At 37.6% G+C, this 13,778-nt stretch overlaps 1 protein-coding gene across 1 annotated transcript; it reads right to left on the bottom strand.

Annotated features, from left to right (window-relative positions):
* Positions 1-5,989, bottom strand: LOC117330957 (thioredoxin-like protein 4B). Its single transcript, XM_033889537.1, has 3 exons — positions 5,794-5,989; positions 3,366-3,517; positions 1-1,492 (listed from the first exon to the last, which is right to left on the bottom strand). Exons 1-3 carry the CDS (start codon positions 5,923-5,925, stop codon positions 1,327-1,329), a joined length of 450 nt encoding a protein of 149 aa, XP_033745428.1. The 5' UTR covers positions 5,926-5,989; the 3' UTR covers positions 1-1,326.
* Positions 5,990-13,778: the final 7,789 nt, after the last annotated feature.

The following is a 13,778-nucleotide window of genomic DNA, read 5'->3' as shown; positions in this document are numbered from 1 at the left end:
CTGGACGCTTTAATTTCAACCAATATGTAAAAATTCTTGATTTAATATGTACAAAGGAAATCCTCAAAGTTCACTGTACAAACAACCTGTGTATCGTCTTAGATAAAAAAAATCAGTTCTGTGATTACGTACTATCTAATTAAATTGTATCAGGATGAGACAACTGTATTTCAAACTACTGCATTTTTATCAAATCTTTATCTTGCAAAATTAAGAAATGGATATTTTTATGCCAAAAATAAAATGGTTAACAAGGCTAGGAAAATTAATCACCGTAAAAAGACTGCACAAGTGAGATCATTTTGTCACCTCACTGTATAGTAGACCAGAGATGTATATATCACATATGTGATATTTACATCTCTGAGTAGACCTATATAGTGTATATTCCATTGTTTGAGTTTTTAAAATATTTTTTTTTTAAAGATGACATGTGATATTAGTAAATTACCAAGGTTATGATATTGTCCGCTAGTCTACTATTTTGATTATACAGTTACAGACATGAGGTGTGGAAAGAAAATCTAAACATGTAAGATGATAAAATCAGGACATTCACTGTCATTGCTTTCAATGTTTACAAAATAATATGGGGCTCTTTGAAGTTTCCCTCTATAAATGCATATAACAAGGCAGATTTTAGCCTAGTGATACTGGTGAGGTGAACCAGATGACGCGTTGGACCACGTGACCACCTAGCTCATTAAAATTTTTCAGCCAGCAGCAATATCCCCCTACTGGCCTAAAATAGATAAACAGCATTGTAAGGCGAGGTAAAACCTGTGTCAGCCAACATTTATGGGGTCGGGCTAACAGAAAATGGAAAAATACCCTATGTGTCCTAAACCCTTTAATGTTATTTACTTGAGACACCGGTACCAGAGTTCAAATCTTTTAGGTATTGACATTTTCCTTTATGGTATTTGAACTCGCTCAGATTTCGGATGAGACACTTGAAATGTTGTAGATGTCATAAACCGATGACATCAGTTTAAATGTCATGTTAATTTTCCTTGAGGTAATTGAACTAGCTCAAATGTCGGAAGATACACTCCATGTCACCTCAAATGTCGTAGATGTAATTAAACGATGACATCAGTTTAAATGTCACGTTAATTTTCCTTGAGGTAATTGAACTAGCTCAGATGTTGGATGAGACACTTGAGGTGACTCAAATGTCAAATATACTTCACCAACAACACCCAGAGTTTAATTTTCGTCGGTGTAATTGTCCCTTGAGGTACTTGGAACTGGCTCAGATGTCGGATATGTACCAGTCCGATTTTTACTGGAGACTTTTGCTCAAATACATGAACATGTATTCTCTCATATGTCCTTGTAGATGAGTTCATACTTGGGAACTGAGCGAGGGTCTAAGGGACTACGGATCATGACTTTCCCTTTCATCACTCCCCGATATATCACCTCCACAACATCAAGGAAATCTTGCTTGGTCTTGAAACTTCCAATGAATTTGGTGTGATCAGCCGTCCTGAAATGATACATAATGACAAGCTATTCAAACATTACTAGTGTTCTACTTTTATGAAATATAAACTTTTTCCATACAGATTAAATCAACCAGATTTTATGTGAAAGGGACTAAATTTTGTAAAACAAATGGTTTTGCCCTATAGGAAGAGGGGCAAGACCATTTTAAAGATTTAGGAGCAGAGGGGCGAGGCCATAACAGGGATTTAGGAGCAGAGGGGTCAAATAGGCTAAAATCTATAAATACTAATTCTGAATAGCTAAGAGGCCCACGAACCCCATGTTGGGTCTAGCGTACTAGTATAAAGGTCTCACATGTTTGTTTAAATGAATGACATTGACCTTTATTCAAGGTCACAAGGGTAATTTAGGTAAACAAAAGTTAAATTAATCTCCTCGAGAACCAAGAGGCATAGACACATGTTATTGGGTCTGTAGTATGCTAAGATAATGGACTACAAAGTAAGTTGTTATGGATGACCTTCATTCAAGATCATCAAGGTCATTTCTGACTTAAGTTTCTTATTTCTCGAAAACTGGGTAATTTCTAAAATTGTGTTTTTGCACCATCTGGCATCAAAAAGTAGAACACATTGGCACATAGACAAAGTAATGTAGTGAGAAATTTATAAACAGCCATTCTATGTAACAGCAATGCAATACTTATTCTTAAGAGTTATCATATCCTTATTAAAGAGTTATTAACCTACTCTATTTGATATTGGAGTAGTTATCTCCCCTTTTTAAACAATTCCCTGTATCCATCAATTAGATTAAGTGTAATGATATTACTTTATAATACACCATATGTGTGTGTATGGATTTGTATGTGTGTATGGATTTGTATGTGTGTATGGATTTGTATGTGTGTATGTATGGTTGTGGAATTGTGTTGTATCTGTTTGTGTGACTGAGTGACACTCAATGAATGTGCTATGGATTGTAATGTATTGTGAGTTAGTGGGTTCCCAGGCCAGAATGTGTAAGTGTGCATTTGTAAGTGTGTAGATTTATATGTGTGTGGATTTGTATGTGTGTATTTGTATGTATGTGTATTTATATATGTGTAGATTTGTATGTGTGTGGATTTGTATGGGTGTGGATTTGTAATTGTGCATTTGTAAGTGTGGATTTGTATGTGTGTAGATTTGTATGTGTGTGGATTTGTATGTGTGTATTTGTATGTATGTGTATTTATATGTGTGTAGATTTGTATGTGTGTGGATTTGTATGGGTGTGGATTTGTATGTGTGGATTTGTATATGTGTAGATTTGTATGCCTGTAGATTTGTATGTGTGTAGGTTTGTATATGTGTAGATTTGTATATGTGTATATTTGTATATGTGTATGTTTGTATGTGTGTGGATTTGTATATGTGTAGATTTGTATGTGTGTAGATTTGTATGTGTGGATTTGTATATGTGTAGATTTGTATGTGTGTATATTTGTATGTGTGTAGGTTTGTATGTGTGTAGGTTTGTATGTGTGGATTTGAATATGTGTAGATTTGTATGTGTGTAGGTTTGTATGTGTGTAGGTTTGTATGTGTGTAGGTTTGTATGTGTGTAGATTTGTATGTGTGTATGTTTGTATGTGTGTAGATCTGTATGTGTGTATGTTTGTATGTGTGTGGATTTGTATGTGTGTATTATGGAGTGACAATTGGTGTGTTATCAATTGTAATGTATTGCGAGTTAGTGGGTACCCAGTCCAGAAAGTGTGTGAATTTGTATATGAGGTAATGTTTCATTAACATTTGTATTGTATTCTCAGTCCCTTGTAAATAATGAAGAACTGAAAATACAAAAAGAAAAAGAAAACAAAAAAAACTTACTTTCAATCAAATATAAACATATTAACACTTTATACTTACTCCCAGTCGACTTTGATGTGCTGAGAGTTGAAGAAGAAGATGGTGGATGGGATGAGGGTGATGTCAAAATATCGTCTGTACACTGGTACCTCATCAACTTCCACGGTATATATCACCGCCATGTTACCCAAATCAGCGGAACTCTTCTCAAGCTGAGGAAATTAAAATAAATGAGGTGTATTATTCACTTGTTACAATTGAGAGTCAATTGAGGTCAAAATCATGTCACATGTGCAACCCTCAAAATCAACACATCCAGGTCAAATACAATTCATAATTGACTAGTATGATCATGGTAAATACTAGCTGCAATATATACTGCTAGGATAGAGAGACGTTTAATTTCTTCAGCTTGATCAGCCGCACGTAACCCTATAGCCAGAGATTCCGGGTTCAGTCTTTAATGGAGACATTGAAATAAATTATCATGTGCTCTGTTACATGATTAAAGGTAACCAATTTTTAAGATTGTAAGAAGTTTCACCCTTTGAGTACTTGAGTAGATCACGTTTTTGTCAACTCAATTTAATTAATTTATGATAAAAGAAGACAATTTTTAGCAGATCTATAGAAATTGATATTTACAATTTTTTTATTGATCATAGCGACACTAGCTTGCCCCAACACCAGACATTAGATACTTTGCTTTACAGAGATGTAGTGTGGGCCCACCAGACAATAGAGATTTTGATTGACTGTTGTGTGGGCCCACCAGAAATCTGTCCATCAAAATGTCTAATGTGTGATTTTAGGCCCAGAGGAAATTTGAGATAAAAGTGACACACATGGTGCACGTCTAAAGATGGTCATCCATAATAAAAAAAACATGGTTTCGAATGTGCTGTAAAAATGTATTAGGAAGGAACAATGAAAACACCCTGTCCACACCGGGCCTCAAACTAGCCTCCACTCACATCCTAGCATTAGACTAGTAGGAGGTTTTGATAGTAATAGTCACCTTCGCACCAGGAGAGTTTCCATTTAACCTAATGGTTGCCTTGTGAGCGAGAGGTTACTAATTCAAGCCCCAGCGCAAGCAGGGAATTTTTCATTTTTCCCTTCTCGCATGGAGCTAAAGTACCTGTTTTTTTGTGGTTGTCTTTTGGGATGAAGACTTTGTGTGAAAGAGGGAGTAGTGTAAAAGTACAGAGTCCAATTTCACCTCACTAGCTCAGGCTAGCGGGAATTTCCCTTTAGTCTAGTGATTGGATGTTTGCCTCTAGAGTTAGACGTCACTGGTTCGAACCCTACAGGGGTTGACACTAACTTAATCGCTGTGACAGACCGCAGGGCTGCCAGGTTTTGAAATGAGGCAGCCCGGGCTGCCAATTGTGAAGCCCCTCCTGGGGGATTTTGGGGCAGGTCCCTACAGCCCCTAACCCTAACTCTGAGGGAAAAAAAATAATTTTAGATGTAGTTTCCTGCTGTCTAGTTCATTCTGAGCATAAAAGATATTAGATATTACACCAACAGGTTTTATACAAAAAAGTTTTGATAATAAATTAATGAAGTAAATAAAGAAAACTTTAGATGGACATTATACATTTGGCTGAAAATGTTGGCAGCCCACAGGGCTGCTGGTCTGGATATTCTGGCAGCCCAATCAGATTTCAGGCAGCACAGGGCTGCCGGGCTACTGTTAGTGTCAACCCCTGCCCTAGAATGGACAGGGTATATATATTCAGATCAAAGCCACATGCTACCTGTCCTATGAGTGTTTATGCAGAAGACAGTAATAGGAGTAATGAAAACTACCCTGCCTGTTCTGGGACTCAAACTAGCTCCCTCTTGCTCCCAAGACAATCATCTTACCACTAGTCTAAAGGGACATACATGCATGGTAGGTTTTAATTGTACATAGTGATATGGTCGCCTTAAGCTCTACCTTCATGCTAGGGGGAATTTCCCTTTAGCTCAGTCGGTAGAGCAGCGGACCAGTAAGCCGAAGGTCGCTGGTTCGATCCCCAGTGAAGGCACACGTACATACGAATGTACTACTCTTCACTCCTATTACACATGTATTATATAAGCAAACAGAACTTCACAGCAATGGAGATATTTTAGTAATGATCACTTTTCAGAACACACTTGACAGGCATATGTATAATTCTATGAGGTATTAGGAGGAGGTCATAAGACAGCATAGGAACATGTAGATCATCAGCACAGCGACTAGCCACAGGGGCATGTCTAGTCTTATATATAAATAGGTATTTCTGGCTGTTTTTAATAAGACTAAACATGCCCCTGTCGACTAGCTATACGTTTTGCAGTAAAAGCAAAATTCATGGACCACAGGCGTTTGAAGTTCTGACTGTAAACTGAGATTTTTTTTATAGTAAATACCCTTATTTTTTATATGGTATTATATCTCAGTTTACAGTCAGAACTTCAAACGCCTGTGCATGGATCGATTACTAGTTCTTACTATTTGGTCTAACTGAAGGCAAGTTACGTCATACTGCCGGCCAAAGCGAAGAACCACAATTTTATCTGCTGTATTTCGGATGACATCATCGATATCCTTTTTAGAATTGAGTGACGGGAGGAGAAAGCTCATTCTCACTCAGATAAAAGCACCGCGTCTCTTGGTCTCTTTACGTTATGTTACCAAAACCGGAAGCGGAGCGATCAAATTGAAAGTAGAAATTATCGGGAATCTTCGGCATTTTCCGTTAACGTAATTCGGATATCGCTTCACGAATACTTCAAAACCAAGCTCGGTTTCGAAAGTAACATTTTACTATTGATACAATAATTTCAATTTATTCTTGAATTGAACTTTCTAAACAGTTTAAAAATCGTGTGCTTTCGTCGAATTTGAGGAAGCATTCGACAGTGACTGTGGAACAAATATTAAATTAGGCCTATGGGAAATGTTTCAAAGTAATAATATTAACTTGTACAACGGAATTAAGGCCAAATTAATTAAAAGTGGCTCAGTTTCTAATAATTTTATTGTAATTCCAGGGTTATATTAGGCATGGGGAAATTTATCCCCATTTTTGTTATCCAACTTTTTATATGGTTTCAGAGACGTATATATGTACATGATATACAAGTCTCTGATGGTTTGGAACATTTTTCGGTATCACGTGATTGTAAAGGCCTATCTAAGGTGAGGAAAACTGGAAACCGAGTCACAAATTACCTAAATATGTATGTATTCAATATGATATATGCCGATCATACTAATTTATTAGCAGATTCTGTGAAGAATTTACAAACGCAACAAAATATATTTCACATTGATTAAAATTTATAGTGCCATTGATAAAACTAAGGTAATGGTTTTCGGTAGAGGGATGGTGTCTCAAAATATACGTTCCACCTATAATGGTAATGATATAGAAATTGTAAAAAAGGTTTCAAGCATCCAACTTTTTATATGGTTTCAGAGACGTATATATGTACATGATATACAAGTCTCTGATGGTTTGGAACATTTTTCGGTATCACGTGATTGTAAAGGCCTATCTAAGGTGAGGAAAACTGGAAACCGAGTCACAAATTACCTAAATATGTATGTAAGATTCTGTAAAGAATTTACAAACGCAACAAAATATATTTCACATTGATTAAAATTTATAGTGCCATTGATAAAACTAAGGTAATGGTTTTCGGTAGAGGGATGGTGTCTCAAAATATACGTTCCACCTATAATGGTAATGATATAGAAATTGTAAAAAAGGTTTCAAGCATCTTGTGGATTATTTGACCCCGTAAGGGTTTACCCTTTTAAATACCAAGCAATTATATGAAAATGGTCTTAAAGCCATGCATGGTGCTATATCAAAATGCAGAAATCACAATCTCTCTACTGACTGTAAATTAAATGTTTTTGATAAAGTTATAACTTGAGGGTTTTACGCCATTAAACTTTTAGAACGCCTACATCTAAAATTTTGTAAGCACATTCTTCAGTTGAAAACATCCATACCTAACTTACAGAAAATCAGTTGGGGAGATTTCCATTCAGTGAAGACATAACAAGAAATATCTTTAAACACGATAAACGGCATAGTTTTAATGCTGGTGGTTATAATGTTAAACTGCTGGTGAAATAAATCAACGAAATAATGCGTATCAGCACAGCCACATATAACAAAACTATATCAGTTTGAATCATTTCATAATAAGACTGCATTTGAATCAGGAATATACTTTATTAATATGTCATATGAAAAGATACACCCACTTATTCAGCTTGCATTCACTTAACTTTGCTTCGTTTTTAACTGCATATCTGCATTTTGCACTTACCGCTACACTGACCAATCACATACTTCATCTTGACCAGTAACGCCACCTGTCGCGTCATATCCGGGGCCAAAAGAATATTATACGGCTATGCCGAAAAATGTATACATAAAAGTGCGTATGGTTGGACTCTGGGCCAAAATGATACAATCCGCTAATATCAAACTGAGTGACAAACTGTAATATACTAGTATATAGAAATTATATAACCTCATGTTCAAACTACATCAAATTTTTTCTTTGACGAATGTAATTCATTATATTTTTTTGAAAATCATGAATTTTCTGGTACGCAATGGTTGAAAAACACTGTTTTTCATACACTCAAAAATATGTTCATATATTTATTTGGAAAAATTCCCCGAAAGGGACCAATTATAGAATTTATATAGATTTAATATTAGAGAAATATCTACTAAATCTCCCTCCATTAACGCTTCTCTTTTGTAAACTTCGAACATGTAATATCAAATTACCAGTTGAATACGGTAGATGGAACAACATTCCCAGGGAAAATAGAATTTGTAACCTTTGCAACATACTGATGTACTTTACGTTATTAATATCATCTAAACGTTTGATCAAGCTTCTATTTTTAGCTCACCTGGACCGAAGGTCCGGTGAGCTTATGTCATGGTGCGGCGTCCGTCGTCCGTCCGTCCGTCGTCGTCCGTCCGTCGTCCGTCCGTCAACATTTGCTTCAAATCGCTACTAGTCAAAAAGTTCTTATTGGATTTTTACCAAATTTGGTCAGAAACATCCTTGGCAGAAGGGGATCAGAATTTGCATAAATGGTGGCTCTGACCCCCCAGGGGCCGGAGGGGCGGGCCCAATAGGGGAAATAGAGGCAATTCCTTTAAATCGCTACTAGTCATAAAGTTATGAATGGATTTGAACCCAATTTGGTCAGAAACACCCTTGGGGGAAGGGGAACAGATTTTGCATAAATGGTGGCTCTGGCCCCAAAGGGGCCAAAAGGGCGGGGCCCAATAGGGGAAATAGAGGTAATTCCTTTAAATCTCTACTTGTCATAAAGTTATGAATGGATTTGGACCCAATTTGGTCAGAGACATCCTTGGGGGAAGGGGAACAGATTTTGCATAAATGGTGGCTCTGACCCTGGAGGAGCCAAAGGGGCGGGGCCAAATAGGGGAAATAGAGGTAATTCCTTTAAATCGCTACTTGTCATAAAGTTATGAATGGATTTGAACCCAATTTAGTCAGAAACATCCTCGGGGGAAGGGGAACAGATTTTGCATAAATGGTGGCTCTGACCCCAAAGGGGCGGGGCCCAATAGGGGAAATCGAGGTAATTCCTTTAAATCGCTACTAGTCATTAAGTTATGGATGGATTTGAACCCAATTTGGTCAGAAACATCCTTGGGGAAAGGGGAACAGATTTTGCATAAATAGTGACTCTGACCCCCGATGGGCCAAAGGGGTGGGGCCCAGTAGGGGAAATAGAGGTAATCCTTTAAATCGCTACTAGTCATAAAGTTATGAATGGATTTGAACCCAATTTGGACAGAAACATCCTTGGCAGAAGGGGAACAGATTTTGCATAAATGGTGACTCTGACCCCCGAGGGGCCAAAGGGGCGGGGCCCAATAATGGAAATAGAGGAAATTCCTTTAAATTGCTACTTGTTATTAAGTTATCAATGGATTTGAACCCAATTTGGTCAGAGACATCCTTGGGGGAAGGGGAACAGATTTTGCATAAATGGTGACTCTGACCCCAAAGGGGCCAAAGGGGCGGGGCCCAATAGGGGAAATAGAGGTAATTCCTTTAAATCGCTACTAGTCATAAAGTTATGAATGGATTTGAACCCAATTTGTTCAGAAACATCCTTGGGGGAAGGGGAACAGATTTTGCATAAATGGTGACTCTGACCCCAAAGGGGCCAAAGGGGTGGGGCCCAATTGGGGAAATAGAGGTAATTCCTTTAAGTCGCTACCTGTTATAAAGTTATGAATGGATTTGAACCCAATTTGGTCAGAAACATCCTTGGGGGAAGGGGAACAGATTTTGTATAATTGGTGACTCTGACCCCGAGGGGCCAAAAGGGTGGGGCCCAATAGGGGAAATCGAGGTAATTCCTTTAAATCGCTACTAGTCATAAAGTGATAAATGCATGCATGTTCTCAAAACAATTCTTGAGGTCTTTCAGACCTTAGAGAGTCTGGACTTCATTAATCTTTAAAGCAGTTCGGATTCTCACACTATAACCATATATAGCATTGTTAGGGATTTACAAATAAAACAAATAGAATATGAACATTATTTTGACATTTGGTCTAATCCAACCAGGTGAGCGATACAGGCCCCATGGGCCTCTTGTTATCTTTTAGATTCAAAGTGGATAACGTAATGGCATCACGAAGAAATTCTAATCGTGTCCATCGTGGGAATCACCATAAATCACGTGATATTTTACTTGTATTTTAAGCTCAGACGATTAGCGGAAAACGACTTTTATTCTGTAGAAAGTAATGACAACGACCAATGCTGAATATATCCATTTTATATTACAAACGCAAATACATCATTGAATTCACAGCATATAATAGGATAAAAGAGAAACTTTCATGTTTGTTTTTTAGGGTTATAACGTCCTCGCATTAGCCAGGGTCATACGTGAACAAAGAGAGAGAAAGCAAAGCACGGAAAGAATAGTGTGGGAGGAGGGAGAAAGAATAGTGTGGGAGGAGGGAGAAAGAATAATATCCTAAGTGGTGCAATGTGGACAAAATATCTATTTTGGCCTCTTCAATTCCTCCTAGATAGAAAGCACGGAAGAAAATCCCAGATTCTTCAGGGGACCAGTTTAGTCGCCGTTTACGATCAACATGTAATGGGCCTTATTCTTGCGCTCTCAAATCTCAAATGTCCCCTGGACAGAAGACAAAGGAGAAAACACTCCAGACCCGGCAGTGGGTCTCACAATAAATCAACTCTTACGGCATGAAGTGAGCTAGTGCAGGAATATCATTTCCCCGATGATTGACCTTCAAAATGAAGGATTTTAGAAGAAAAAACATAAAAGAATGAAAAATACCCGAATGTAAATGTTGCCATAAAGCCGAGTGATACAAATGAATGAATGAATGAATGAATAAATGAATGGATGAATGAATAAATGAATGAATGAATGAATGAATGGATAAATGGATGGATGGATAAATGGATGGATGGATGAATGCATGAATGCATGAATGAATAGATGAATAAATGCAAAACAAGTTGTCATACTTTCTTGGATGACATGAATTAATGAATGAGGAAACAACGAGAGAACTAAAGACATACAGAATGAATACTATTGAAATGTCGACTTCAGTATTCATTCGAAATAAAACAAGGCAAAAACGTATTTTATATACACACACATATATATATGTATAATTTTATAATAAAGGGGGAGAGGGGAGATAAAATTAACTTTCCAGCTAATATGTACAATGCGTATTTTTGTGTTTTGGGACATACCTATGATATTGTGGGTTAAAAGATAAGAAAAAAAAAACTCGTTTTACTATTAGTAACTTTGGTCATACAATGTTTATAGTGTTAGATAAGATAGACAAAAATGTTAAAAATAATTTACAATAGGCTTTCGAAAATGTTTTTAAGAAATGCGAATCTCGATGTTAAAGTTCCTCTACTTTGTGACTAAACTACGTCTGATCTGGCGGATTTCTTCTTTACCAGAATAACTAAATGGTCGTCTTCGAATGTTTGTGGGTCGTGCGATGTTGGTGATGCGGCTTCACGTTCGAGTGTGCTTTCTATTAGCGATTTACTTCCACTGGACGTTGTTCCCATAGTTTCAGTGCTGATATCCTGAATTGTAGAGCCAGATGTAACATTTTCGGAAGTCACGTAACTCGCATGCGGGTTATTTCGTTTCTCTTCTTTAAGAGTTTGTTTGGTAGATACTTCCACGCTTGCTATTTCAATGTCTGCGACAGTCCACACTTCCTCATACTTTCTAATAACATTGTTGAAAACTTCGCGGAAATGGAGATTTTCCACATCAACGCCCTCAATATCGGGAGCTTTCAACACTGTCCTCAGTAACCAGGGGACCAACCCCCCAGCGATCACTGTGAGTGTCTGATTTGTGCCTGGAGTTCCCGTCTCCTCACTGAATGCCAAAGCAACTAATATGATGAAAAACATGAAGAGGAAAATCTGCCAAATGTTGATGAGAACAGTCCGGAGGTTCTCTTCAAGAGGTCCAGGAGTTCCCAAACAGTCCATGACTGACGTTTTTCTGAAAAACTTCCTTGGTATGTAAGGCGTGTCTCTTCTATCAAGAAAGAATAGTAACCGTTTTGTTCTCCACAGCAACACTCCTCTCTCGAAGGATAGTTTGAAGTCGACATGCTGTGAGACTTGTACATCGGTTGATCCCAAAGGTGCCTCGTCCACTAACTGAAATGCTGTATTCTTCTGAAGATTTTCATTGAGCAGAGATACTCTAAGAATGTCTCCTTTTGTTTTCTTCATCGCTTCTGTAATGATGGTATTATTGAACTTAATGTAGCGATTTGTCACACCTTGAAATAAATCGCGGATATAAAAGACCAGCATGAGCGAAACGATCACGTATGTAGTTGTAAGTGACGCATTGAGGAGTAGACCAATCAGGACGTAGATAAATATATCTATATAGAATGACATACAATCCAGCACTACGAAGATTAACACGGGAAGTGAACAGACCAGAATGAGTATGATGAATGTGTCGGCTACTGAACAAAATTTGCCTCTGTCATCGTCATCGTCATCTTCTCCGTCAGGTTGATTTAGAAAGATAGGATTAAGCCCTAACCCATCTGAGAGGTATTTTGCAATCGCACGTGCGCATCTACTACTCGAAAGACATCCACACTTGTTGGACAGTACACAAACGTGAAGAGATAGATCGGAACGGAACACGTCAGATTAACCGTCGGCAAAAGATAAAAGACGAAGCTAAAAATAACAAAAGGAAGAAATAGTACAAAATAAACCAGAGCAAACACTCGGCCTAGCACGGTACTCGCGTTGACGACCGAATGACATGCTTTATATATCGTCTGGAATGCTAAATGTATCCGCCTTTTACGCGAATCCCGGAGGCACTGTTTCAGGATTTCTATAACTATATCTATTTGATGTGTTCCGCGAATCTTGAATAATTGTACAAGCACATATAGAAAAATGAGAACTACATACACAATATACATTTCCTTACGCCACGAGATACTTATCCCGAAACTAGTATACTGTAAAACGTTGGCGTTTTGGTTCAAATCTTCTAAGGTGTTAGTAATATACCAATCTGGATTGATTCGGATTATGAAATAAAATGATTTTGCGATGACAGGAATATTTACTAATATGATAATCAAAAGCAAATAACCGGTATTCAAAATCTTTCCGAACAATATGCTGAAAAATTCTCGATACGAAACTCCCTTTCGGAATGTACGCCTTCTCTGTTCATACTGTCCTAACATATTGTACAGCATATCGAATGGTCCGAACGGATCGGTATCTTTTCCAATGAGATTGTCTTTGTCGACGTAAAAGTAAATCTTTTCCAGTGTACAGTCATACGTGATATTGTCATTTAGTGTCGACAATGTACTGCAGAATCTTGGCATATCGTTGAAATGTTTTTTTGATACTTTGAGAGAGGTCTTCCCCCCACGATCTTTATAAGAGTCTTTGGTAATATGAATTCGAAGCTGAGAACTCACTTTGTGTTGGAAGAATATGTCACTGCTAGAGTCTTGGAATAACTCGAAGGGTATCAGTAAAGGAGCGAACAAAAGTGCTAGAAAGGGTAAAACGAGAATAGTCAGTAGAAATATGTCCATCCATATGCTTCTTTCCAGCTCGTAACAAGTGATGTTCAATATTGCATCCTTTTTGCAACAAACAAAATAGACTTCGGTACCAGTATCAGTGACTCTGAATCGAGCGTTGCAAATTTCACTTCCGATCCAGGAGATATTTGCTACGGGATCTGTAGCTAGGTTGTTAAGAATCAGATCTTGCACATCCGCTGCGATTTCCGATGCAGACTTTGTATCTAAGCATCCCTCTGGCCTGTCTGATATTTGTATGTCCATTCTTGATATGCCGTAACTTAAAGTCGCC

This window comes from Pecten maximus, chromosome 7, assembly GCF_902652985.1.
Source record: "Pecten maximus chromosome 7, xPecMax1.1, whole genome shotgun sequence".
Classification (NCBI taxonomy): Eukaryota; Metazoa; Mollusca; class Bivalvia; order Pectinida; family Pectinidae; genus Pecten; species Pecten maximus.
The sequence above is the reverse complement of the archived record's forward strand: the minus strand, read 5'-3'. Positions and strand labels throughout refer to the sequence as shown.

Bases quoted from the DNA above. Each gene is read 5' to 3' on its own strand.
- LOC117330957 (XM_033889537.1), bottom strand. From the start codon at position 5,925: ATGAGCTTTCTCCTCCCGTCACTCAATTCTAAAAAGGATATCGATGAT. The intron at 3,518-5,793 runs GTAAGAACTAGT...TAATTTCCTCAG, and splicing joins GCCTTCAGTTAGACCAAATA to CTTGAGAAGAGTTCCGCTGA. The intron at 1,493-3,365 runs GTAAGTATAAAG...GTATCATTTCAG, and splicing joins CACATCAAAGTCGACTGGGA to GACGGCTGATCACACCAAAT.